This window comes from Phycodurus eques, chromosome 3 (genome assembly GCF_024500275.1).
Source record: "Phycodurus eques isolate BA_2022a chromosome 3, UOR_Pequ_1.1, whole genome shotgun sequence".
NCBI lineage: Eukaryota > Metazoa > Chordata > Actinopteri > Syngnathiformes > Syngnathidae > Phycodurus > Phycodurus eques.
Genome location: NC_084527.1, coordinates 15,233,620 through 15,257,950, shown reverse-complemented (window position 1 = coordinate 15,257,950; position 24,331 = coordinate 15,233,620). Strand labels below are relative to the sequence as shown.

Genomic DNA, 24,331 nt, shown 5'->3' with positions numbered 1-24,331 from the left:
CCACGGCTTGTTGTTGTTGAATGTCCGAAATGATTTTGTTGGTACACAAACCTCTTCACAGAAACTGATATAGGATGTTACAGTGTCCGTATATTCATCCAGGCTGCCGGCTGAATTTTCAAAGACACTCCAGTCTGTGCAGTCTAAACAGCTTTGAAGTTCCATCTTGGCTTCATTGGTCCACTTTTTGACTGTTTTCACTGTAGGCTTCGCACATTTAAGTTCTTGCCTGTACGTCGGTATTAAGTGAATTAAGCAGTGATCAGACGAGCCCAGTGCTGCACGAGGTATAGCACGGTATGCGGTTTTTACCGTAGTGTAGCAGTGGTCTAAAGTATTATTTTCCTTGGTAGGACAGTCGATGTGCTGCTTGTATTTAGGGAGTTTGTGGTTGAGTTTAGTTTTGTTAAAGTCCCCGAGAATAATGAGGGGTGAGTCCGGGTGTTTTTTTTTCAATTTCGTTGACTTGTTCGGCGTGCGTTAGCAATGCGGCGTTCGTGTTAGCTTGAGGCGTAATACAGACTCCAGCCAGTATAAACGATGCAAACTCACGTGGCGAGTAGAATGGTTTACAGTTCAAAAACAGCGACTCCAAATGCGGGCCGCAGTGTGTGCTGAGCACCGTGATGTCCGTACACCATTTTTCGTTGATATGGCGGCATATCCCGCCGCCCTTTGTTTTCCCCGATGATTCCATGTCGCGGTCCGCTCGATGAATGTTGAAGCCGGGAAGCATGACGGCGCCATCGGGTACAGCGTCGCAAAGCCAGGTGTCCGTGAAGCACATGGCCGCGGAACGTCCGAAGTCTTTACTGGTCTTTAACAGAAGATGAAGCTCGTCCATTTTGTTGGGTAGGGAGCGTACATTCGCGAGGTGGATCGACGGGAACGCCAATCTGTGTCCTCTCATGCGGAGTTTCACCTGAATTCCGGCTCGTTTCCCTCTGTGGCGCCGCTTCCGCCTCCATGCGCCGAAAACCGCGGACGCTGCTCCGGTGAGTAACTCGGGGAAAAAAATGAGCGGATTTTCGAAAGTTGGTGACAGAAAGTCAGGAGTAGCCTCCTTGATGGTTAGCAGGTCTCCCCTTGTGTAAGTGAGTCGTGTAAGGTCTCCAAAGACGGACGAAAAACACAAAAACAAAGACAATACTAGAGAGCGCGTTATCGAGGCGACCACACTGGTAGGCGCCATCAACCATGATCATAAAGGCATCTTCTACATGTACTTACCAAGTTGTGAGCCGATCTGGATTTCTTTTTGCATACCTCTTTCTTAGAAGGTATTTTACGTTTTTATTCTTTGCTACAGTTCGAGTTGACAGTTGACAGCAATTGCATGATTTACATCTCAGGCATGGTGTACACAGGATCGAGTGATGAAATCCATCGCTCTCAAAATTTGTCAGCCATTAAATTTCTATAACGAGCTGTAATAACAGGTAAGGGGCTGCTTGCAGTTCGACGCCACTTCCCGTCGAGGGCTGATGACGAATTCGGCGTACATGGCAGTCCCCTTACGTTGATGGATTATTCCATGATCGCAATATTAATCAGAGTACTGTGTTTTGACTAGTGCTGGCAACATACAATGTATTGGGGGGGGGAAAATGTGGGTTTCGTGTCCCTTTAAGATTCAAATCACACCATGTGAAATGGGGCCTGAGATCATCATGGGTGGAGAAATTATATACACATATTTTTTAAAGATGCACTGGGGCAACATTCACGATGAAGAAACAAGCTGTGAATGAAAGTCCAGCAATCGTTGATCCCCGTTCATTCTGGCGTGCTCCAAAAGTGCCTGCGTAAAAATGAAAAGGCACATTAAAAGTCACCTGCAGAGATTGGCTTAGTTTGTCTGAGAAGTTGCCAGATGTGCATGTGTAAGGATGATAGTGTGCTTTACATTAATTAGTTCCTGGTCATTTTTGGAATGCAAGTGCCTTAGCAGGTACCAGCTGGCCACGTGTGCCACAGTCACAGGGAATTCTTGAGAGGGGACATAGACCAGCTTTTCCAACAGTCGCCTGGTATCCCTGTAGAGAGCACAAAAGGAGGCAGACAGCTGAGGTAAGCAAAGCTACTGTACTTAAGATTATTATCGAATAGGAGCGAGCGGTGCAGTTCAAATAGATAATCGTAAAAGGGCCTCTTGGGAATTGTGGAAGGAAGCAGAGGGTGTTAGATACTTGACCATATGAGTTCTTAAGATGTCAAGAGAGACTTGAATAATCCATTAGAGTTCCACTGAGCCTCCCTCTGTGTAGTCTCTCCAGGGCCTAAGGGGGCTCATTTAACCGTAAGGGAAAAAGCTTTTTACCTTCTGATCGCATAAAGATCAACATGAGTGAAAGCCATTGTTGAGTCACACGATCCACCCACTGATGCTAAATAAGAGAACGGACAGAAAGAGGGCTAAGAACAATGCAGGGCAGTGTCACAAATTTTACCCATGGCAGGAGAAGATGGCCCATTAAAACCTTATGATCAGAGCCATAACTGTACAATAAGGTTCACAATTGTAGAGACATCTAAAATATACAACAATAACAATAACAGAGCCTTATTTGACCAGTTTTCCTCTCTTTCGATCAAGGTCAGCCAAAGGTCTGATTCTCAGATGTGTCTGAAAGATTATCCTGAGCGATCATCCTTTGGTGTGCGGTGTGTTACGTGATTTTATATGATATGATCACACATCTTGATGTGTGTGCTTAACACAGAATTTGGCCGAGCTACGGACTCAGTGATTGTGATCTTAAATTGAATGATGGCCAACTAGGAAGAGACGTGAAGCTGGGATTATTGCCGGACACAAACAGAGGAGTAACTGGTTGTGTTGAGTGTTTGGATAAGGTGTCTCCTAAACCATTATCCACAAAATACGACAAGGCGAAGAGTTTGCGACCAAAATGTAGTTATTAAATAAGCTAACACTAAACTGGCTTATTCTATTTCTTCTTATGTCATGTGGCACCATGCTGCCTCTAACAGGTCGGTCTTGGAGGCATAACAGGCATCTGGTGTGGGGGAGAAGATTCGTGATTGTCGATAGGCAGATCGTGATGTGTGTGGTGTGCTGTGATGGTCATCTTGAGCACACCATGCACTTTAAGAACATTAAGATTTTTTTCCTGGTCATGTCTAGGGTCTCTCATATTTTAAAATTCGGTTAAGATCTTAAAAATCGGTATATACCGTATTTTCATGACCATAAGGCACACTTAAAAGTCTTAAATTTTCTCCAAAATGGAGGAGCTCACCACCTGTGGGAAGGGCCATAGGGGTCGGGTGCAGTGCGAGCTGGGCAGTGGCCGAAGGCGGGGACCTTGGCGATCCGAACCCCGCCCGGAGTTCCTCAAGGCTCTGGATGTTGTAGGGCTGTCCTGGTTAACAAGCCTCTGCAACATCGCGTGGACATCGGGGACAGTGCCTCTGGATTGGCAGACTGGGGTGGTGGTGCCCCTTTTTAAGAAGGGGGACCAGAGGGTGTGTTCCACTACAGCGGGATCACACTCTTCAGCCTGTACGCCCGGAGTCAGAGTTTGGTCCACATATCCGACAGTAAGTCGAACTCGTTTCCGGTGAGGGTTGGACTCCGCCAAGGCTGCCCTTTGTCACCGATTCTGTTCATAACTTTTATGGACAGAATTTCTAGGCGCAGAGGGGGTCCGGTTTGGTGGCCTCAGTATTACATTTCTGCTTTTTGCAGATGATGTGGTTCTGTTGGCTTCATCAAGCCGTGACCTCCAACTCTCACTGTAGCAGTTCGCAGCTGAGTGTGCAGCGGCTGGGATGAGAATCAGCACCTCCAAATCTGAGACCATGGTCCTCAGTCGGAAAAGGGTCGCATGCCCTCTCCAGGTCGGGGATGAGCTCCTGCCCCAAGTGGAGGAGTTCAAGTATCTTGGGGTCTTGTTCACGAGTGAGGGAAGATGTTTTACCATGCCTGCACTCAATACTACGGTGCGCCTTATGTATGTGTTAAATACAGAAATAGACCCTGTAACTGAGACTGCCCCTTTTAATACGGTGTGCCTTATGGTCGTAAAAATACGGTACTGTATGTTATCCTATGGGAATTTGTTTTTCCTCCCCAGAATCAGACATTACATAGTCCACTGTATTTAGTCTATTGTTAGAAATTTCTTTAAGGCCATAAGTGTGTTCTATAAAATACTCGTGTACCTAATGTGACAGGGTCTTTGATATGGTGAAATAGTGCTGGGCCACTACCTGGCAGCCATCTTGGCAACAAACTGGAGCAGCGCCTGGATTAGGCGAGCCACAGGGCAGGAGCCCAGCTTCAAGGCCTCTGTGGTAGCTTGTAGGACCAGATCTTTCCAGTCGTTTCCAGGGACACCCGCCTGAACAGGTCAGCACGCACACGCACGCACACACACACACACACACACACACACACACAGTTGAGGATCAACATGGTAAGTCATGCTGCTGATCACATGGTAAAACATTCCCTTTTTATAATTGTAATGTAAATGCTTTCTCGTCTCTTTTGGCTTTTTTTGTTTTGTGTGTCTTTTTTAAAATCTGCTCATCTAAAAAAAAAAAACATCTGCTGTATGGGGATTTACTGTCCTCTCAATTTGAATCACAAAGGTAGCGCCTCATCTTGTTTGACTTTCCTTTTGACCTTGGCTGATCCTACAGCTGGATGCCTTTCATCGCTTCTGCTTGATGTTGCCTATGTGCAGGTAATGAAAACAAACACACACTCACCATACAGGGCCTCAGCGCAAGTAGGCCGAGTCGCAGTAGGGTGGCTACTTGACCGCTGTGCATGCCGAGCTGGGAGGCGAGCTGCAAACTGTGCCTGAGTGCCATGACTGCCTGCATGAGCAGACCCTGGCTGATGTACACCGCGGCTAACCACTGGGAGATTGTTAGAGGAGATGTAGTGTTTAGATTCACAATGATATGAGTTAACATTATTGATGAGGTGAGTTATAACCGAAGTTTGACCCAATTATTTAAACCACTAGAAAGTAGTGCCACAATCTATTCTAACATTTAACTGTAGACTCAAATCTAATATATCAAGTATAATGTATACTCTATTTCCAGCAGCACATTTAAACTGTGATTTGCTAGCATCACAAGAAGCTGCTGACTATTATTTGTTCAGTGACAACATATCGACCCAATATGGTGATCCTACTACAGAATATAATCGGTCATCTTTGCAGTAAATAAGGATTACTACAGTCTTCCAAGACCATCGCAATATAAAGCAAACCAAGCAAAAATAAAGTTTTATTTGGTTGTCTTATTTCTCTCTAATGAGTCAAAACACAATAGCCCGATGGACCACTGGTGCTTGAAATGACTGTGATAGCTCATCCTTACATGCCACGCTGCGATATTTGTGGGGTTCAACATCACAGCACTGTTAAGCTGCTCCAGGGCAGATTCTGAAAGGAAAGTACCATCGCCGGCCTCAAGGAGGCGCTGGCACTGTACTTGTCTAAGCGACATCACCACTGTGGGATGCTCTGGGGACACATTCAGCACCTAGAACGAAGTACAGCAAAAGAAACTCAATAAGTACACTTTTGGATCATCCCATTTACATTGTCTACAATAGGTCATGTGTACAATGCAGTAAATTATAAAACAAGACTGAAATATAATCAAAAACGTGTGTAAATGTCACCTGTGAGCAGAGTGCTTCTGCCTGTTGAAGTTGTCCACTCAGCATAAGACCACTCACTGCCTGTTGTAGTACCCAACCTTCCAGAGACTGGGCTAGGGGGCGCTCTATCTCCTCAACACTACGCACTGGAATACATAAGTCTCTAGTTAGCTATGGCTTCCATCATATAGACTCACTTACCATAGCATTAGGTAGACCTGCACTCTAAGGACGGACCTAGTTGGTGAGTGTGCAGGTCAACAATCTTGTTCGTCACATCTTTCCAGCACAACAATGACCCAAAACATATTGCCAGGGTAACAAAGGAGTGGCCCAAGAAGAAATACATCAAGGTCATGGAGTGCAGTGTCCAAGCCCCATACCAATGGAAAACCAGTGGAGGGAGCTAAAGCTACCAGTTTCCAAGCGGCAGCCGAGAAACTCAAAAGTATTTACAGAGTTTCCAAAAAGAGGAGTGTGCCAATAATCCCTCTAAATTGCATGCAAATCTGCCGAGTAAATACAAGCGTCTCATTGCTGTGCTTCCCAACCCAACGGGTTCTCCACAAAGTACAGAATTAATGGTCTGCTGAGTAATCAAATATTTATTTCGCACAATAAAATGCAAAACTTCTATATGAGTTTGTTCTGAATTCATAACACTGATCAACAACAAATTTATTGTCTAAGATTTCTATTTTAGGTAATTTAGGTCAATTTTGATGTGTTGAATTGGTTTTGCTCAATCAGGTCAACTTTTTTAACTCTGTCCACATTTTTGTTTACATGTACAGGTATTTTTCGCTTGAGAGGTTCAAATAAACCGAGGTTCATGCCCTCAATGTAAATGCCCTGAATTTTGAACAATAATGAAGTAACATTTGATTTACAGGTACTTACTTTTATCAATTTCTACTATTTGATTTACAGGAATCAAATTTTATATTTGATTAATAAACTGTTTACAACTTGGCATAAAACCCTGACCTGAACAAGAGAAACAGGTATTATTTTCAGATTCAGTGATGCAAAATTGTCCTAAAGCAGTTTAAAACAAAAAACAAAAACAAAAAAAAGACTTTTTTTTTGTTACCCGGTGTTGTCAATAAACAACAATGAGCATGAGCAAACTTCAAATTCAGCAGGGGATCAAATAAATACTTCCCCCACTGTATGATATAGCGAAAAAATAAGACGCATACCTTTCTCAGAAACCACTGACATGAGGGTTTGCTCTAGTCCTTGCCGACGAGGGGCTGAGCTAGAAAGATAACAGGAAGTGTTTTCTGTGTGACAGGCAGCCATTAATCCTGCCCATGCTGCTGGATCGTCTGGAAGTAGAGGAGACACTGCTGTAACACTGGCACCTTACGAAAAAAACTCAGTACATTAACTGTGATGTATAGGCCAGCCATAAATGTCGAAATGCTTCTCAGCTACAGATACAGTAAACCCCCATCCATCGTGGGGGTTCTGTTCCAGACCCATTTTATTTTATTTTTTTTAAACTTGAAATTGTTTTAGGGACTTCAAACACATTTAAACAGAATATATATATATATATATATATATATATATATATATATATATATATATGTGTGCGTGCGTATATATAACAGAGAGAGCGCGAGAGAGAGAGAGCGCAATGATTAAAAAAAAAGGCAAAATATCAAAATTAATAACATATAGGGTCCAAAAAATACGGTGTTTGCATCCCGGAGAGACTACCTGCATTATCAATTACCTTAACTGGTTTGAAGAAAAAAGAAAAAAAAGGTATTGCGCAATCATGAAAAAACGCAAAATAGCAGGACCGTGTAGCGTGAACTGTGGTATAGCAAAGGTTTATTGTATTAAATTCTTACACATTGTTATAAAGCGTATGCGTTGGGTTTTCAGAAAGTGTGTTAGAAATATGTGTGTAAATCTACCAGGACAGAGCAGCACAGCTCTCTGCATGGTCTTCAGAGCATTTCTTTGAGCATCCTCTCCAGAGTGTCTCCCACAGGCCAGCTGATTCACTCCACTGTACAGCAACGCCCTCTACAGGTTAAAAACGTTTGTTTGTTTGCTGTTTTTTTGCAAAGTCCTTAATAACTGAAAATGTTCCTCCCTTTACTGTATGGACTTATTAGCTCCTACAGCTTTAACAAAGGATAGATAGACAGTGAGCTATAAATAATGAAAGGAATTTATGATGACGCGCTAGTTTACCTTTCCCTGGGTCATACTAGAGAGGCAGGCGACGTGTCCGGCCATGGCTCCCCCCTGGAAGACAAAAAATGACATTACCCGTCACCATAATTTGGTAATTTGTTGTGGTGTTTGCATGTGGCTTACATTTGCCTTCCTGGGGTAGTACTGGGGTACAAGTCTGGACAGGAGTGACCAAAAAGATGAGTTCCCCGGATAGCTGAAAGCAGGAAAGGCCCGAGGAGAAGTTAGTTGACTGGAACAATGCAGTGTCAATGTCCTACTTGTGTTATTGTGTCTAGATATAATGCATTATTTCTCCAGCTCACCTGTGTACAGCTCTGGAGGCCTCTCTTTGCACTGCACTGTAGTTCCCTTGAAGCACCAGTAAAGTGCAGGTGAGAAGACACCGCTGCTCAATAAAAGTCACACAGGCCGAGTCTTGTTTGAGCAGCTCTGTGCGGGCAGCGGCAGCTAGCGTTGTATCATTGTGGACCAATCCAAGGGCACATAAACACAGAAGAGACTCTGGTACTGGTTCCTTTAACATGGAGCTGTGGAGGACAGACTGTCAGTACTGTACAGGAGAGCCAATGTTTCATTTAGGATAATTGTACCTTGTGCCATCTAGTGGAAGAACATTTACTTGTGCTGCCTGTTACGATATATCTATAGCATAGATAGATGAACAAAGGCACAATATTTGTAGTAAATAAATACAATACTCACCATTTGAACAGCAGGGTCTTGGCAGAATCTACATTTCCCTGCTGGTGCTGTAGCAGGGAAAGAGCTGTCAAGACGTACGCTGTCTCCTTTTCGCTCGAGGCCACAGCCAGGGCACGCTCATATGCTACAAAGCACATATAAAACATTTCACAGTTACTCGGGCATACCACATACAGCATCAAAGGGCTTAAGGGCTGCTACTCACCGCTGATGCTCTCTGGTATAAGTCCTGCCTTGCAGTATGCCAGAGCCAGCCCTGTCAGATCACTGAGCTCCTCCAGGGTAGTGGAGTTATAAACATGGATCGCCTCCTCCCAACGTCCACAAGAACTGCAGGGGACACAGTAAAACTGATTTTGTGAGGCAGAACTACGGTGAATAGAGGTACTGTCAGTAAAACACTTTGTTTGCTGGGATTTAGGAGAATTTCTTACCATAAGGTACGAGCATAGTTGCTCCGAGCAAAAGACAAGTGTTCTGTGAGGGAGGTGGACTCAAGCAGCTCAACAGCTCTGAGGGGAGAGATTTAAAAACACGCACAATTCTAAATGAACTATATGATGAGTGTGACTCAGGTAAAGCAAGGTCTTACATTTGCCGAGCACAAATGCGAGAGGTACATTAATATTTTCACCGGTTAGTTAGTTAATGCCATTCATTTGCTGCCATGTTGTTGTTATGTACACTATATTGAGATCTTTCAGGCAGTAACTACAAATATATTATACAGTATTAAGAGATTCTTAGTGTGTCGATTGGTGCTTGTTGGTTGGATAGTTTTTTTATGTTAGCATGATCATGATAAAAACTATAGAATTTTTTAAAAATTTACAGAAGAGTGGTCAAGATAAAGGTGCAGATTGCGGAATTTGTGATAACCTTTCACAGTTAGTCCTCTTTGGGAGCAAGTGGAGCAGTGAACAGATCCAGCAGATGAAGCAGCGGAGAGAAAAGGTGTGTGGCGGTTAACACCCACTTTGTAATGTGCATTACCACCACCTACAGGACTGTAGTGGCTCACCCAATGGTTCATGATTTTTCTAGTCAGATAGACATTCAGAACTGTTTGTTTTTCGTGAAGGCCTGAGCCATACTGTACCATACCATTCTAAACTATTTTTATTTTAGTATTTTTAGTCTTCTCAGTCATACCTTTGATAAGCCTGTACAGCCTGTCTATTCAGCTGCAGATGTTCCGTCAGGAAGCCCAGCATAATGAACGCATCCGCATCCGACTGGATTCTTTCTGGAAAGAAAACTTCCTACTTCACAAGATCGTCTTCATGAGTCACATACAATTAGAGTGGACTTTGATAGCGTACCGGTGTACTTGCTGAGTGCCACCTGGGCAGCAGAGATGGCATTCATCTGGACTATGTTGTAGCGGTACTGTTCAGTCTCTCTCTTGCTCTTATCCAACAAGGTGGAACACACCCAGTGGGCGTAACCTTTCACTCCCTCTGTCTGGATGGAGGTGAATGATCAAGTGGAAAGAGGAAGGGAGAGAACAATACAACATAAAAAGGTTATATGGACATTTGATGTATGAGTAGAAGGCTTCAAAGTGAATTTTTCAAAAGAGATGTGGTCACGCACATGTGTGCTTAGTTCGGTGGTATGTCTGAAAAGATCCATGGTGTCATAGCTTCCTACTCTCTCTGCTATCAGTGCCTGGCAAGATGGCAAAAGATGTCACACCACAAATTAACAGTTGTACTTAGAATCAACAGGCATCATAAAACATCTCAATGTTCACATGAACATTTGGGCCAATTCATTCTAAAGCAACAACAACAGAAATCTACCTGTCCAATCCAGCAGTTGACATACAGCGGCTCCAATGACTGTGCAACCTTAAAGGCCTCATGAGCAAGCTAAAAAAAGAGAAGACAAGGTCTTAACAATGGAAGCACGTGTATCACTCACCGATGAAAAACAAAAAGAATCAAGATGTAAAGTGTAATATGAAACACATACCTCCATATTGTCCTTTTTCAGATACAAGGTGCCCAGGTTGGTCCAGGCCACAACGTTCTGTAAAGAAATTTTAGATCCTGAGAAAATAGTTGAAGCCAATGTATCACCATCAAGCTCATCATACATACATACATACATTTGATTCAACTTGAATGGACTTGATGAAGCAATGCTGAGCCAGGGCCAAGTTCTCTAGACCTGGTGTTATAGAAAAGGGTAAAGGTTATTATACATTCCTTTCAAAGGCACTCATTTGAAACATGGCTGTTTATCCTGACAACCTGGAAAGTTAACTGCAGCTGATAATAAAATATAACATTACAAATCTCTGAATATTAAAAAGGACTTTTCAAACAATACCTTTGCTTGTATTGATCACTCCCAGAGTATTCCAGTAGCTATGGTTGCCACTGTCCATCATGACTGCCTTTCTTAAACACTGAAAAAAGCAAAAATTCAATTTAAAGAACACGTATGGTCCCAAAAAATGAAGACATGCTGGGAACTATAGTACTTGTTGTGCTTTCTCTAGTAGTAATGGTTGCTCCTCCTCTACATCACGGGTCAGCCGAGCCTGATGATAAAAGTTGAGTCCCAGATCATACCAAAGGCTGGCGACCTCTGGCATGGGCTTCAGTGCACGAGTGTAACACCTATGGAGACAAACATAGAACATTCAACGTTCAGATTATAATGAAAGCATCACATAATGGCAGTAACATCAGTAAGTTATTAAATATGTAGGATGTAACTGGCAGCTGTCATACCTCTCTCCAACTCTGAGAGTCTCAGCCTGGTTCAGTATGTGGACTTGATTTTGTGGGTCCAAACCAGCTAGGGCTGCTGGCATGTGAACCTGAGCTCTCTTTAAAGATACTGTAGTGACAGCAGAGCATGCATCTCCCAGCAGCTTCCATAAACAGGACAAGTCAGATCGCAGCTGCGCAGCCCTGAGGAGCACAAAAATGACAAAGATCACAAAAGCTCCATTCCGCCTTAGCAGTACAATCCAGTTTGGTTGGATCTGTAAATTCTGATCAGGGTTGTGGAGTATGTAAGTGGGATGGCAATAATGTGGCATTGCAGCATGTCAAGTGAGTCACTGGCCATTAAAGTATAAAGAAGATCAAAATGACACAGAGCAGTGCTACAATCTGAAATCATCCAGAAACATGCTACACAAACATAATGTCATAAGTGGGTGATATTTGGTTACATGGAAAAATTTGTATTCTAACAAAATTATCTAAACTGTACTGCTTGGTGAAGAGGCTTCGTTTCCGTTAAGTCGGCACTCTTTTTGTGGCATTTCCATTGTCAAAAAATGTATTGGGTAAAACTGTTTATTGGTACTAATCTTAACAGACGGTACAGGATGAAGCTTGACACTATTGTCCAATGATGAAACCGAGAAGTCACATATACTGTTACAAACCTACCACGTCCAACTGAACTGTATCACTTGGCAGAAATCTGTCAGTAGATGAGATGGGAGACAATGACAAGTGTCACATTACAAATTCTTACTTACTTGAAGAGGTTCTGTAAAGCTTGCTCAATCAGGTCTATGGCTCCACCGTCTCTGCAATCCTCCATTAAATGTTTTGCCAGAGAAAGCTGACACTCACCAAGACCTCAATGACACATGATTGAAGTGTAATTAAATTTTGCCGGTGAAAGGTTAGAAAATTGTGCAGTGTCTCACACACACAATGTTATAATACCTTTCAGAGCAGGGACATAGTCATGCTGTGCTGTGATTTGCAAATACTCAGCGACGGCCTCTTTGAACTTGCCGAGGGTCTGTTTGATCGCAGCGGCCTGGTAGACGCTGTAGATGGAGGTAGGCTGAAGGATGTGGGCTTTCCCGAAGGCCTTCAAAGCTGCTGTGAAACTCTGGCGGTTTAAGTAGGCCTCACCTAAACACTCCCAACACACCCAGTCCTCCGGATCTGCTCTCAGAGCTGCCTGGAGACTACAAATGCATAATACACAATCAATAACATGCTTAAATCTTCATGATAAAAATGAACAATCTTTCGTCCTTACTCTGCAATGGCCTGTTGATGCTGCCCAACCTTTAGGTAGTAAAGGCCTCGTCTCATCCAGGCCCATTTAGCAGAACCTGGAGTGGCCTTCTCAATCACTGACTGAAGTATTGCCAATGCAGTATCCTGTAGTAGCAGACAATATGGAAAATGAAGGAGAAATTAGAGAACAATTTGTTAAAAAAAAAAATAATAATAATTTTTTTTTTTTTTTTACTGTTTTTATAATGATGTTATTGTTGAAAAATGAACATGGAAAAAAAAAAACATCAACAAGACAATTAAACACTCAAACATTTTCCACGTTCAGAAAGGTGTGGGGAAAAAATACAAACGTTACCATGTCTTCATGTGTCATGCTGAGATCAACTGCAGCCGTGCCGGACTCAGCATCATCACTATCCAAGTCAAAGGCCTTCTTGTAGCAGCCATGTGCCCGACCTGAGTCATTGGCCACCTCCCGATAATAATGTCCAAGGTAGCGGAACACGCTACCGAGGTGTGGGTCCAACTTTGCAGCCTGAAGTACACACAAATTGAGGCTGAGAAACCAACAGGCTAACCGTGTGGTCGCCTCGGTAACGAGCTCTCTAGGTCTGTCTATATTTTTGTGTTTTTCATTTGCCTTTGAGATTTTACGCGACTTACTGACACAAGGGAAGACTTGCTAAACATTAGGGAGTCTACTCCATGCTTTCTTTCACCAACTTTTACAAATCCTTTCTCTGAGTTACTCACTGGTGGAGTGGCTGTGATCTACGCGATGCCACGGGGGAGCGGGCCGGAGTGCAGGTCAAGCTCTGGAAGAGAGGATTCCGAATGCCGCTCCCATCGATTCACCTCACAATTCTACGCTCTCTACCCAATAAAATGGACGAGCTTCATCTTATCACAAAGACCAGTAAAGACTTCGGACGTTCCGCTGCCCTTTACTTCACGGAGACATGGCTATGTGAACGCATCCCCAACGGCGGCGTAATTCTTCCGGGCTTCCAACTACACCGAGCAGACCGCGTCAAGGAGCTATCGGGGGAAACAAAAGGAGGTGGAATATGCTTCTATGTCAACGAAAAATTATGTACCGACGTCTCGGAGCTCAACACAAACTGTAGCCCGGACTTGGGAGTCGCAGTTTTCTACTCGCCACGCGAGTTCACTTCTTTCATCCTCGCAAGTGTCTAAATTTCCTCACAGGCTGACACAAACGCTGCACTGCTAATGCTCACTGAACAAGTAAACAAACTTCAAAAACAGCACCCAGATTCACCCCTCATTATTCTCGGGGACTTTAACAAAGCTAAACTCAACCACGAACTCCCTAAATACAAACAGCACATTGACTGTCCTACCAGGGAAAACCTTCTTGACCAATGCTATACCACGTTAAATGACACATACCGTGCTATTCCCGTGCAGCTCTGGGCTCGTCTGATCACTGCTTAATTCACTTAACACCAACATACAGGCACAAACTTAAAGGTGCGAAGCCTGTGGTGAAAACAGTGAAGAAGTGGACCAATGAAGCAAAGACAGAACTTCAAGACTGCACAGACTAGAGTGTCTTTGAAACTTCAACTGGCAGCCTGGATGAAAATACGGTCAGCGTCACATCCTAAACCAGTTTCTGTGAAGATGTATGTGTACCTGGAAAGACATTTTGCATGTTCAATAACAACAAGCCGTGGTTCACTGCCAAAGTTAAGCAACTTTGCCAAGATAAAGAGGACGCCTATTAAAGTGGGGACAGAGCTAGAAATTAGCTGACTAAAGAAATTAACATCGCAAAGAGAAATTATGCAGAAAAGATGGAAAAACAGTTTACTGCCAACAACTTTAAGTCAGTCTGGCGAGGATTAAAATCGCTAACCAACTACAAGCGACCATCCCCCCAAGCAGAGAACAAAAGAGGACTAGCTGGCAAATTGAACACCTACTGCAGATTTGAAAAGGACACTTTCACACCCCACAGCCACCCAGCCGTACCACCATTGCATCTCTGACTTCTGCGTTGACCATTCATGAACAGGAAATGAAACGCATCTTCAAACAACAAAAGATCAACAAAGCGATGGGCCCAGACGTTGTGTCCCCATCAAGCCTCAAAAGTCTGCGCAGACCAGCTCGCTCCAATCTTCACACAGATCTTCAATAGATCTCTGGAACTGTGTGAAGTACCGTCCTGTTTCAAATGCTCCACCATCATCCTAGTCCCCAAGAAACCTGCAATCTCGGGTCTGAATGGCTACAGGCCCGTCGCCCAGACATCTGTGGTCATGAAATGCTTTGAACGCATCGTGCTGGACCACCTCTAGAGCATCACAGGACCCCTGTTGGACCCCCTGAAGTTTGCCTACCGGGCAAACAGGTCTGCGGATGACGCAGTCAACATGGGACTGCACTTCATCCTAGAATACCTCGACGGTGCAGGGACCTACGCGATGATCCTGTTCATGGACTTCAGCTCTACGTTCAACACCATCATCCCCAATCTCCTCTCCTCCAAGTTTCTCCAGCTCAGCGTCTCACCTGCTATCTGCCAGTGGATTTACATCTTCCTGACGGGCACAGCAGGTGAGGCTGGGAGACACCACCTCATCCACACCAGAGTGATCGGCCTCATCAAGGGCAAAGACGAGTCTGCGTATCGACAGGAAGTTAGAGCAGCTGGAGCTGTCGTGCGGCCGACACAACTTGGAGCTGAACACGCTCAAGACTGTAGAGATGATCGTGGACTTAAGCAAACATCCTTCACCACAGCTGGCCCTCACGCTGTCCAACTGCCCTGTGTCAACTGTTGAAACCTTCAAGTTCCTGGGAATTACAGTCTCTCAGAACCTGAAGTGGGAGACCAACATCAACTCCATCTACAAAACGCAGAGGATGCACTTCCTGTGGCTTCTGAGGACGCACGGCCTGCCACAGGAGCTGTTAAGGCAGTTCTACACATCAGTCATCGAATCAATCCTGTGTTCATCCATCACAGTCTGGCTTGGTGCTGCCAAAAAAAAAAAGGACAAACGCTGACTGCAACGGACAATTAGGACTGCCAGAAAAATCGTCGGTACCCCACTACCCACCCTTGAGGATTTGCACGCTGTCAGAACGAAGACAAGAGTGTGCAAAATCCTCCTGGACCCTCCACATCTTGGTCACCACCTCTTCCAGCTCCTTCCCTCAGGTAGGCGCCATCAATCAATGCAAACTAAAGACAGCAGACATTCCAACAGCTTCTTCCCTCTTGCCATTAGATTGCTAGAGGCTAAGTGACTCTCCGTAGAGTAAAAGTATTCAAAAGTATTTATTGTCAATATGGCTGTCTGTTGTCATACTAGAGCGAGTCCGGCTACCGGAGACAAATTCGTTGTGTTTTTGACATACTTGGCAAATAAAAAGGATTCTGATTCTGAAGCCCAATAGTTATTTCTTACTAACCTTGAGAAAATGTGAATGTGCTTTGCTTCTGTCTTTACGGGTCTCTTCTCCCATAGTCCAGTAGAGTTGGCCCAGCAAGAAAAAATATTCGCCACAGTCAGGGCTTTGTGCTGCTGCCTTGAGGAAACTGGAGAAGGGAGGAATCTTATTGACTTTTTTTAAAGGTTAACATTGTGGACAACCACTGGTACATCAGACTTTGCTTTTACTTCTGCTCTGCTAGCTGTTTCTGGTCCTCAGCTAAGTGGGCCAGTCCCCTCAACGCCGACGCCTGGGCCAGGTTTGGGTTTGAGGCCGCCAGCTGTGAAGACACCTGCGAAACACATGGAGGTAAACTTTTTTTTTTTTTCCATTTTACTGTGCCTATTTTTTAAGAAGCTTTTTTGTGATCTGAATTGTGATACATCGTAGTCAAACTGACCTTTAACGACTCAACTACTTTTCCTTTGTTGAGGTATGCACGACCTTTAAGGGCTACTAGTAAAGGGTCTTTGTCAGCATTAGGGATCTAAAGGAAAGGAAGACAAAATGTACTGAGATGACAAGTTGAAATTGAATCAGAATTTAATCAGGTTATGAATGGAATATTTTATAAGCAACTCACGTAAATACCAGAATCAAACTCTTTTACATGTAAATGTAATCAGTGATTCTATTTTTGACGTTGGTTAAAACAAATCCCAATTCCAATGATCTTGGGACGTTGCGTTAAACGTAAATAAAAACAAAATATGATTGGCAAATCCTTTTCAACCTATATTCAATTGAATATACTACAAACACAAGATATTGAATGCTCAAACTGATAAACTTCATTCTGAATTTAATGCTACAACACTTTCCAAAAAAGCTGGGACATGGGCATGTTTAACACTGTGCTACATCCCCTTTCCTTTATTTCTTTCCTTTATTCAATAAGTGTTTGGCAACTGAGGACACTAATTCTTGTTGGTGAATTATTTCCCTTTTGGTTGATGAATAACTTCAATTGTTCAGCAGTCTGTGGTCTCCGTTGTCGCATTTTGCAATTTACTATACAATGTATTCAATATCAATGGGAGACAGGTGTGGCCAGGCCAGTCTAGTACTCACACTCCAATACAAAGTTGCTGTAATATGTTGCAGAGTGTAGCTTGCCATTTGTCTTGCTTAAATAAGCAGGGATGTTGAGCGTTAATGGTGCCTTTTTCACAGCTGTGCAAGTTACCCATGCCATGGGCACTGACACACCCCCATATCATCAGAGATGCTGGATTTTGAACTTTACGCTGATAACAATCCAGATGGTCCTTTCCCTCTTTGGCCCGGAGGACACGACAGCCATGATTTCCGTCCGACCACAGCACACTTTTCGACTTTCCATCATTTCATTTCAGATGAGCTCGGCCCAGATAAGCTGGCGGTTTTTCTGTGTGCTCTTGATGTATACAGTGTGTACAGAAAGTATTCAGAACCTCTTAAATCTTTCACTCTTTATTATATTGTAGCCATTTGCTAAAATAATTTAAGTTCCTTTTTTCCCTCATTAATGTACAAGGACGCCAAGATGGTGGGAAATAAGATTCTCTGGTCTGATGAGACCAAGATAGAACTTTTGGGCCTTAATTCTAAGCGGTATGTGTGGAGAAAACCAGGCACTGCTCATCGCCTGTCCAAAACAGTCCCAACAATGAAGCATGGTGGTGGCAGCATCATGCTGTGGGGGCATTTTTCAGCTGCAGGGACAGGTCGACTGGTTGCAATCAAAGGAAAGATGAATGAGGCCAAGTGCAGGGATATCCTGGACGAAAACCTTCTCCAGAGTGCTCAGGACCTCAGACTGGGCCGAAGAATCACCTTCCAACAAGACAATGATCCTAAGCACACAGCTAAAATAACAAAGGAGTGGCTTTAGAACAACTCCGTGACTATTCTTGAAAGGCCCAGCCAGAGCCCTGACTTAAACCCAATTGAGTATCTCTGGAGAGACCTGAAAATGGCTATCCACCAACATTCACCATCCAACCTGACAGAACTGGAGAGGATCTGCAAGAAGGTATGGCAGAATACTACAGAATAATTCCATTTTTTAGGGCATTCAATGTTGGTTTTTGGCCTTGAGAGATTTCTCCAGATTCTCTGAATCTTTTGGTGATATTATGGACTGTAGATGATGAAATCCCTAATTTCCTTGCAATTGTACATTGAGAAACGCTCTTAAACTGTTGGACCATTTGTTCATGCAGTTGTTCACAAAAGGGGAGAACCTAGTCTCATTCTTGGTTGTGAACAACTTCCCAATAATGACACTCACCTGTTTCCAATTAACCTTCTCATCTCCAGAATGTTCCAAACTGGTGTTTGAGCATTGCTCAACTGTCCCATTATTTTGTTGCCCCTGTCCCAGCTTTTATCGAATTTGCAGGCATCAAATTCAAAATGAAAGAATATTTGCAAAAAAAACTAACGTTCATCAGTGTAAACATTAAATATCCTGTCTTTGAAGCGCAGTCAAACAAATATGGGTTCAAAATGATTTCCAAATCGTTGTATTCTGTTTTATTTAAGTTCTACACAAAGTCCCAACGTCATTAGAACTGGGGTAAGTACACACATCACAGCATGCTAATTAACCCTCGTTATGTTTGTTTCTTTGGTACACCAAAAATTTTCATGTGACCCACTATGTTTAGCCATTAAAAAAAAAGTAGATTAAAAATGTTTTTTGTTTAAAACACCCACTGTATATAATGAATAACAGCAAATAAAATTTATCCCAACATTTGTATTATTTTTTTTTCATTTTTAAACATTTTTTTTTCTTGAGTCTTGGGCTTTTAAATGAGTCAATTTCACAAAGGATGTGATGTTTTACCAGGGAAAATGTCTCCAAAGCCTGTTCTGCAGCCTTATCCTCTCCACTCCTGACCAAAGCTTCAAGCCTTAGCTTTAGCAGTCTGATCCTCAGTTCCTTGTCACCAGGCACACACACTGTTAAACCTTTTGAAACACAAGCACACACGCTATCAGCTTCCTGAAGCTGGTTTTAAGCAGTTACTTCAATAATATACATATATATTGTGTGTAATACCTTGGGCACACGATTTAGAGCAGTCTGAGTATTTGTGCACTTTAAGCTGAGCCTCTGCCAAACTGTACCACGCTGGACCAAAGTTCCTTTTCTTCAATCCTTACAAAATAGAAACAAAGTCAACTTTTGCAACAACTGTATATACTATGTGAGACATATGCTCACCAGACTTGTCATTGGGTACAATGGCACAATGTAATGGTACAGGGCACTTCTATACCAATGCAACATACATATACTAAGATAAAAATATTAAATATATACCTTTGTACAAACAACATTTTTAATATAATGTAATGGCTCAATCAACTGTGCCTATCCACCTAATAAGGTGGCCAGAGTGTGTGTCTTTGGATCCATACAAACCTTGTGCAAGGTCCTTAATGGCATCTTTATACCTCCCCTCTTGGAGTGCTTTTGTGCCAAATCCCAAGTCGCACAAACCGTTGTCCGGCGCTAAATTATGAAGCCGTGAAAACCAACTGACAGCGTCCTCATTCTGGACACCTGCAAAGACAATGCACACCATGTACCCTTTTTGCATACTCTATCTGTAAATAACTAAACAAGTCAGCATCTACACTATGTGAACCTTTTTTGAGGTAGTGAAAACAAAGGACTTCAAGAGGATAACTTTGGGCAGGGTAGAGGGAAAGCATCGACTCGCACGCTTGTTTCATTTTCTCTTCTTCTTCAGGCAGCTGTGGCAAACACACCAGGTGATTCAGTCATTTTCAAAAGGTGTTGCACCTTCACAGACAACCAAGATGTCGGGCAACAACATACGATGCTTTTACCTTGGAAAGACATTTGATGTAGTCGGCCGAGACCTTCTGGTGCTCTTCTCCAGGTGTCGGCTCAACAAGAACCATTGCCTTTTCCAAGGCTGTGCTTAACTGATACACAGCACAGCAAATTAAATACACTACTAATATTAGGAGAACATAATTTTTAAACCTCGACCTAAATGTTCTGAGGTTCTGGGGTCAAGTCTGGGCTCTGGTCCTCCTATGTGGAGTCAGCATGTTCTCCTTGTGCTAGCTTCCTCCCACATTCCAAAAACATACATGATGGGGTCATCGAAGAGTGTTTTTTTTTTTTTTTTTTTGTCGTTCGGCTGTTAGGTCAAGTTAAATGGAAAATCTGTATACCTTTTATGCCGAAACAGTTTTACTGTGTCACAGTGGAGTTTTTAAGCTTCTGCTGTGGTATTATAATTGAGGTTTATTGAGAATCAGACTTGATAGGTCGAACAGAACAAAGTTACTAGAAGGGAGAGAGAAACAAAGACAAAAGACAAAGCACTAATTGTAAACAGGATGAGAGAAGTAAATCATTGCATTATCTCTAACAATGAAACATTAAATACGAGTGTTGCTGTAGTGCTACACCCTGTGAGGGAAAGACAGGACAAGGACAGGAGAAGAAGCATGCAGGACAAGGGTCATGAACCCGGCTGCATTCCCCAAAGAAGTGTGGTGGCATTAATTATGTAAATTATAAAAGTCTACAGGACGAGAGTATAAGTGAGGGGAAACACAAGCGATTTGCATATTCATGAGTTATTTGTTGCAGTAAGTGGGTGACCCCACACCCAGTGAAAGAGTCCTAGGGGTGTGTGCCTGCGGATACATGCAAGTGAATTCATACCGTTTTACATGCACAAAGACTGACAGAAGTGTCCTGTATTTGTTGTGGCCGCACCGCGGCGGCTGAGGACCCCACCCAATCAATTGAGGGGCGGAATCAGGCCCAGGGGTCCACCCGAGAGCAGCCCGGGGGACGGGACACGTCCCACACCGAGGCGCCCCGACAACCGGCCACCCAGCGGGGGCTGCAGGGACCCAATGCCACCCCCCCAGCAAACCACCCAACCCCACCCATGCCCCCCCCCTGCCCTTCCACCCCCAGGAGAGCCAGACGCCCCCCCCCAACCCGCAGGGGCCGCGATCCAGCCAGTCCCCGCCCAGCCAGAGGGCAGGAGTGTCCCGTGTTTATTGGAAAGGAGGACGGATAGAGGCACCCGACAAGGGAACGATAAGGGGGGGGACCCAAGGAGCATCCTCGGCCCATGAGAGGTCAGCCCCAACACCAAGCAGTCATCCAGCCCAGGGGGCCCGGCCTCAGGAGCGCCGCCATGCAAGTAAGTGAGACCCACCTGTCCCCCTGTTACTATGAGTGCCAGGTCCCCGACTGGCAGTCATTGGCCCTACCCCGTGTATCAGTGCCTCCCCGAGTGGTGTGGTGCTTTAAAATCTGGAGAGATCAGTGAGCCGAGGGGGTGGAGGCAGGGCTGCCAGGCACTACTGCCTAACAGTCAAACAGTCATTGACGAGTCTAAATCTAGGTGACACTCACATTCACAACTATGGACAATTTAGAATCTTCAGTTAAGCTTACAAGCATGTTTTTGGAATGTGGCAGGAAGTCAGGAGTACCCAGTCAGAACCTACGCAAGCAAAGTGGAGATCGCTTATAGAGCTCTATAATTTGTTAGATATTTAAGTATATGGTACAACACTTACATGCTTTTGCGTTTCAGTCTCCTGCTCATTGTCACTGAGGCAGGCTGACAGGAGCTGGGCCATCTGTTGCCATAGCTGCAGTAAGGCTTTCTTGTCTGCGCCGTCATCCTGTTTCAGTTGAATCAACTGCAGCCAAACCTGTGCCAACTATAAAAGGCATGCAACAAGAATGGTCAAAAGGACAGAAAAGAGGTGCATTGCAATAAATTAGAATATCGCGAAACACTATTTCTGTAGTTCAATTAAAAATGTGAAAATCATATATTAAATGATTTTGTCTTTTAAACTTAGATGGTTATTCATTAACGCTAATGAAAACCACAGGCTCATCATCTCAACAAAAGTGGCTATTACATAGGAAACAATTAAAATTATGTTAACATCAAGTTTCATTTTTGAAAATTCAACTAATGAAATAAGCGAACTTTTCCACAATATTCTTACTTACTGAGACGCACCTGTATGTGCAGTCACTACAAGAAGTGTATGTTAAATTACAAACCTTGGAATAGTCTTTGTCAGACTGATACATCTCTTGCAGCTTTTCGATCACCTCGTAACACTTGTTTTTGTCCGAGCTGGGAACGGCGGACGCAGAGTGGCACAATTTCAACAGATAAACTACATCAGAAGTAGCCCACAATAGTGCTGTGTTCAAACTCTCTTGTATCTTACCTTGCATACAGTTGGACAAGTTTCTGATAGACATTGGGTAGCTCAATTTTGAAATCCCACTGATCTGTCTTCTCATATAAATTGCCCAGGCCCTATGAAAGAACAGAAAACAAGTGTACACTTGTGTATTAACTTGACAACATTTCGTATATTACCTGCCATGCCAGTAGCTGCTCGGGCTCCAGCTCCACAGCCTTCCTGTAGGCCGTCTGTGCTTGATCCGGTTGCTCCAGCTCACTGGCAGCAAGGCCAATGAACACCCATGCATTGTAGTTGTTTTTCTCAAGCTTCAGAACAGTCTGTCAGCAGGACATACGAGAGTAAAGTCAGACATGTTAGCATCTCCGTTGATATCACAACATTTTTACAAGGGGGCCCTCAGATCATTGGGACGATTGCCGTCCCCTGTGCAGCAACATAACCCAAAATTGTCAGTAGGTCTGAACCTACACTAATGCAGTAGCAAAGTCATAACAAGACCATGGTAACATCTCATATTTGGGTGCTTATTTGATTACGGGCCTTTTTGTGTCCTTGATGTAAAATTGAAAGAAAAAATATATTTAAATAGATTTTTTCAATAACCAGCAGTGGGCGTGCCTAATTATATGTGTTGTCTAAAATTTCATGTTAATATTAGTATATTTTGACTTTTTTTGAGCAGTTTTATGGTGGTATTTTAGTTTTCACCCTGTCTCTTGCACAGGGTTTGGCTATATAAAGCTCTATCTTTCTACTAAAAAAAAATAAAACGCTAAAATGGTGTAACTTTTACCATAAATTCCTTAAAATATAATATAATTAATGACTTCTCATCATATATACAAAACATTTCATATTCTGTCTTTTATTTTTTACTAAAATATGTCTGTCCCTTAAAGTTGCTGTCATTACCGCCACATTGACCAATTTCAGATCAATAAAGTTTATTCAAAATCGGATTCTTTAATTCCCGCTGTCATTTTGTCTTGTCACTCAAGCACATGCTTAGGCAGAGAGAAGTCAGACATTTTGATAACTGTAAGAGTAAGTTTTTTTCCTCATTTGTACCCTGAAGTCACATAATATTTTTATTGCATGTCATTACCAAACGGCTTTTCCTGTAAAAAAAAAAAAAAATAATAATCATATAAAAATGTTGTACAGGACTAGCTAGCTAAAAGAAGAAGAATCATCTTTTATTGTCATGAACATGCATGCATGCATGCACACGAAATTTGTGCAACATTTAACCCATCACAGTGAACACATACACATATTAGTGGAACACACTGGAGCAGGGGGCAGCTGAAGTGCCCGGGGAGTATTTCGGGGTATCAGTGTCTTACTCAAGGACACCAAAAAGTAAAATTTAAGCTAACTCTACCAGCATAGCACAGTTAGCTAAAAACTTCGAAATTTCATTACCACCACATAGTGCAGTGTGGTGGTTTTGACAAAAACGAAAATCAAAAGTACCCGAAATCAAATAAACACCCATTTCGTCCTCACCTTGCAATGTTTCAACGCCTCTTTGAACTCCTTGCTTTTTATAGCCTCTCTGGCACTTTTCAGGGCGGCTTTCACTTCTTTACTCGACATGGTGTTGTCACTTAAGTGTCACTGTAGACTGCAAGCAAATTAGCGCTTATTAGCTGTTGCACATATTTGTGGTGCTGGTAACAAGCAGCTGAATGTCAATATTAAACCGAAAGGTAGCATTCAGGGGCGTATTAGCATGTTTGTGTTGCTTTTAAACATTGACTGTTAGCGTCAAGCGCCGAGAACTATAAATCGCTAGTTAATTATCATCAGTTGACAAAGTATATCTTGTAAAATGAATAATTTGACACTCACCGTTTACGTCGACAACGTCGAGTGGTTGTAACTGACCCGGAAGTGCATAACGTCAGCACTAAGCACTCTATAAACTCTTCATAATAAAATGCCTCACAGGTAAGTCCACCGTATTGTCTTCGGAGGAAATTAGGAAAAGAAAAAGTGAATTAATATCAAATAATAATCATAATTGTTCGTGTATAATCAAAAA

At 43.1% G+C, this 24,331-nt stretch overlaps 1 protein-coding gene across 2 annotated transcripts; it reads right to left on the bottom strand.

The window, feature by feature from the left end:
- Positions 1–957: 957 nt before the first annotated feature.
- On the bottom strand, positions 958–24,209 carry skic3 (SKI3 subunit of superkiller complex). 2 transcript variants are annotated; one of them, XR_009768285.1, is made up of 42 exons: positions 24,139–24,209; positions 23,794–23,911; positions 22,458–22,601; positions 22,303–22,394; positions 22,130–22,205; positions 21,628–21,774; positions 19,900–19,998; positions 19,695–19,803; positions 19,469–19,609; positions 19,103–19,201; positions 18,887–19,011; positions 16,454–16,540; positions 16,242–16,345; positions 16,033–16,159; positions 12,941–13,120; positions 12,602–12,726; positions 12,277–12,527; positions 12,084–12,186; positions 11,320–11,502; positions 11,067–11,205; positions 10,913–10,991; positions 10,689–10,750; positions 10,553–10,609; positions 10,381–10,449; positions 10,172–10,246; positions 9,898–10,039; positions 9,728–9,821; positions 9,010–9,087; positions 8,781–8,905; positions 8,576–8,699; positions 8,176–8,400; positions 7,994–8,066; positions 7,868–7,921; positions 7,585–7,696; positions 6,856–6,984; positions 5,675–5,799; positions 5,368–5,532; positions 4,741–4,893; positions 4,237–4,367; positions 1,907–2,036; positions 1,231–1,801; positions 959–1,110 (listed from the first exon to the last, which is right to left on the bottom strand). XR_009768285.1 is itself a non-coding variant. In XM_061672227.1 (41 exons), exons 2-41 carry the CDS (start codon positions 23,881–23,883, stop codon positions 1,724–1,726), a joined length of 4,701 nt encoding a protein of 1,566 aa, XP_061528211.1. In that variant the 5' UTR covers positions 23,884–23,911; positions 24,139–24,209; the 3' UTR covers positions 958–1,723. The 2 variants fall into 2 exon arrangements, 1 of the variants encoding a protein (XP_061528211.1); XM_061672227.1 differs by having other exon boundaries at positions 958–1,801.
- Between the last annotated feature and the right edge of the window lie 122 nt (positions 24,210–24,331).

Coding starts and splice junctions, on each gene's coding strand:
- skic3 (XM_061672227.1), bottom strand. CDS start 23,883: ATGTCGAGTAAAGAAGTGAAAGCCGCCCTGAAAAGTGCCAGAGAGGCT. Junction 22,206..22,302: donor CTTGTCCAACTGTATGCAAG/GTAAGATACAAG, acceptor CGCCGTTCCCAG/CTCGGACAAAAACAAGTGTT. Junction 19,610..19,694: donor TTTTCACTACCTCAAAAAAG/GTTCACATAGTG, acceptor TTGTCTTTGCAG/GTGTCCAGAATGAGGACGCT.